Here is a 2,024-nt window from a genome sequence, read left to right as displayed (position 1 = left end):
CACACACACACACACACACACACATACACACACGCATGCGCGCACACACACACATTACCACCACCACCATCATCTACTCACAGGGGTTCACGAAGTATGCAGAGATGGTGTAACGATCCCCGTCTGTTACAAAGGGAGGCTGCACGCTGGCCGAAGGGTAGCCGGAGCTCCCATTGTTAGGGATCTGAAACATTAACAGAGGAAAAGGCTAAACTTAGTCGCCAAATGAGGTAGTTCATGTACATGTACATGTACTTGCTGAAGCTCACGTGGGCTACTCGCCGATAACAACTATCAGGAAAAGACAAAATGCTAATGCAGTTTCAGGGAAATTTGATTTAATTGATTGATTGAGTAGATCTAGGTATTTTACGGCAATTTTGGTCAAGGGACATTAGATAGACTAAAAGCTTTGAACATCTAGATCTAGCTCTTATTTGCAAAACTGAAGGCAAACGAGGCAAAGGTGTACCCAGAGCAACTTACTTCGAGAGCCTAGACGGCTGGGTAACGGGGAACGATCAGGATAGCTTTAGTGTTGTTTTTATTTTTTAAAGCATCTAAGCAAAGGACTGTATAGAGAACTATGATCGCCGATGTCTGTCGTAGATCTGGCACTTGGTGGTGATTGATTTTTCAGTATAAGCAAGTTTGATACAAAAAATTCGCCGGCAAAGTTGCTGGCTGACAAATAGATCTAAAACTGGGAGCGCTAGGTAAAGCGGCTTTGGCGATGTCGTTACCGGTGTAATAAGCCAAAATCACTGTTACAACGGGGAAACAGCAACCGGGAAACAGCAACCGGGAAACAGCGACTTGAACTTACCGTTATACTGGCGTTGAAAAAAAAGATACCACTTTTTGATTGTGTTTGAATTCTAGTCTATTCAGTCTACACTTTTCCTTTCAGGTGATTGATTGATTGAGCGGGTGTTTTACGGCACTATCGACTCAATTTTGGTCACGTAACCTTTCAGGTGAGTAATACTAAGTATGAAGTTTTGGTAACCAATAGCCGCAGATAAGAAGAAAAATAAGGATTCACTCTCGAGATTATAATAATAATATCATAGCATTAATAAATAGCGTCTGAATGCTTCAAAATGTCGATGAAGTTTCATTTCCTCACAATCGCACACCACAGCTGTGAAAAAAATGTTGAAATAGTGTAGGTTTAACGCCCCTATCAACATTGTTTTTGATATTTAATAGGTAGGGCCTTTGGGTTTAATGTCCATCTCCGAAAGGACCAACCCCCAAATGGGAGTACAGTGCCTTTCCCAAGGACAGCACGTCGGACCCAGGTGAGGCTTGAACCCCTGAACCCGTAATTGTAAATGGGTCCACCGACGCCACAGAACAACTGTAGTCACAAAAGACCTCAGTCAAACAGTGTGTCTTCCATTTATTAGTTTTATTACAACTGAAATTATAAAAAACAAAAAAATGCCCAAACTCTCCCATGCATACAAATCCAACTAGTAACATCAGATTGAGTAACATCTCACTCTCATCCTGTCTCATTGGGCATATTGGATTGTAAAAGGTAAATAAGATTATCAAGTTGCAACTTGGAAAAGCGGTACTGATTAACTCACTTCCTGAGTGTTACTCCACGAGAAAATATAGTTCTAGACACACTGTTTGACCCCAAAGTAGTGCAAAAACATGACAAGCAACAACAACACAAGTTCCCTCACCGAGGTCTGGATGCCCGCGATGTAGCCGTTGACGTCATAGAGCAACACCACAGCATAGTCGTTGTCTTTGACGAACCTCTGTCCTCTCCACGGGACATTTACTACAAAAGGAAAAGACTCGTTACTTCTACCTTTTCATCATACTCGTCCTCTCGGATTATTGCTGACTCTGTCAAATCCTCTGTCTCTTTCGATACCTTTTTGTATTCTTAAATTTCTTTTCTCTTTTTTCAGACTGAAGACTTCCTGGTTTCATCCAAAGAGGTAGGTGTCTGTCTGTCTGTCTGTCTGTCTGTCTGTCTGTCTGTCTGTCTGTCTGTCTGT

General features: G+C 42.0%; 1 protein-coding gene across 1 annotated transcript in view; it reads right to left on the bottom strand.

The window, feature by feature from the left end:
• Positions 1 to 2,024, bottom strand: part of LOC101851613 — a gene marked incomplete in the record, with an annotated part of 12,289 nt that overhangs the window by 4,875 nt on the left and 5,390 nt on the right. Inside the window, 2 exon segments of the mRNA XM_013089091.2 lie at positions 82 to 184; positions 1,701 to 1,797. Of these exon segments, the coding sequence (XP_012944545.1) occupies positions 82 to 184; positions 1,701 to 1,797 (200 nt within the window).

The sequence above is a fragment of the Aplysia californica genome, unplaced genomic scaffold (genome assembly GCF_000002075.1).
Source record: "Aplysia californica isolate F4 #8 unplaced genomic scaffold, AplCal3.0 scaffold00871, whole genome shotgun sequence".
Taxonomy (NCBI): Eukaryota; Metazoa; Mollusca; class Gastropoda; order Aplysiida; family Aplysiidae; genus Aplysia; species Aplysia californica.
The sequence above is the reverse complement of the archived record's forward strand: the minus strand, read 5'-3'. Positions and strand labels throughout refer to the sequence as shown.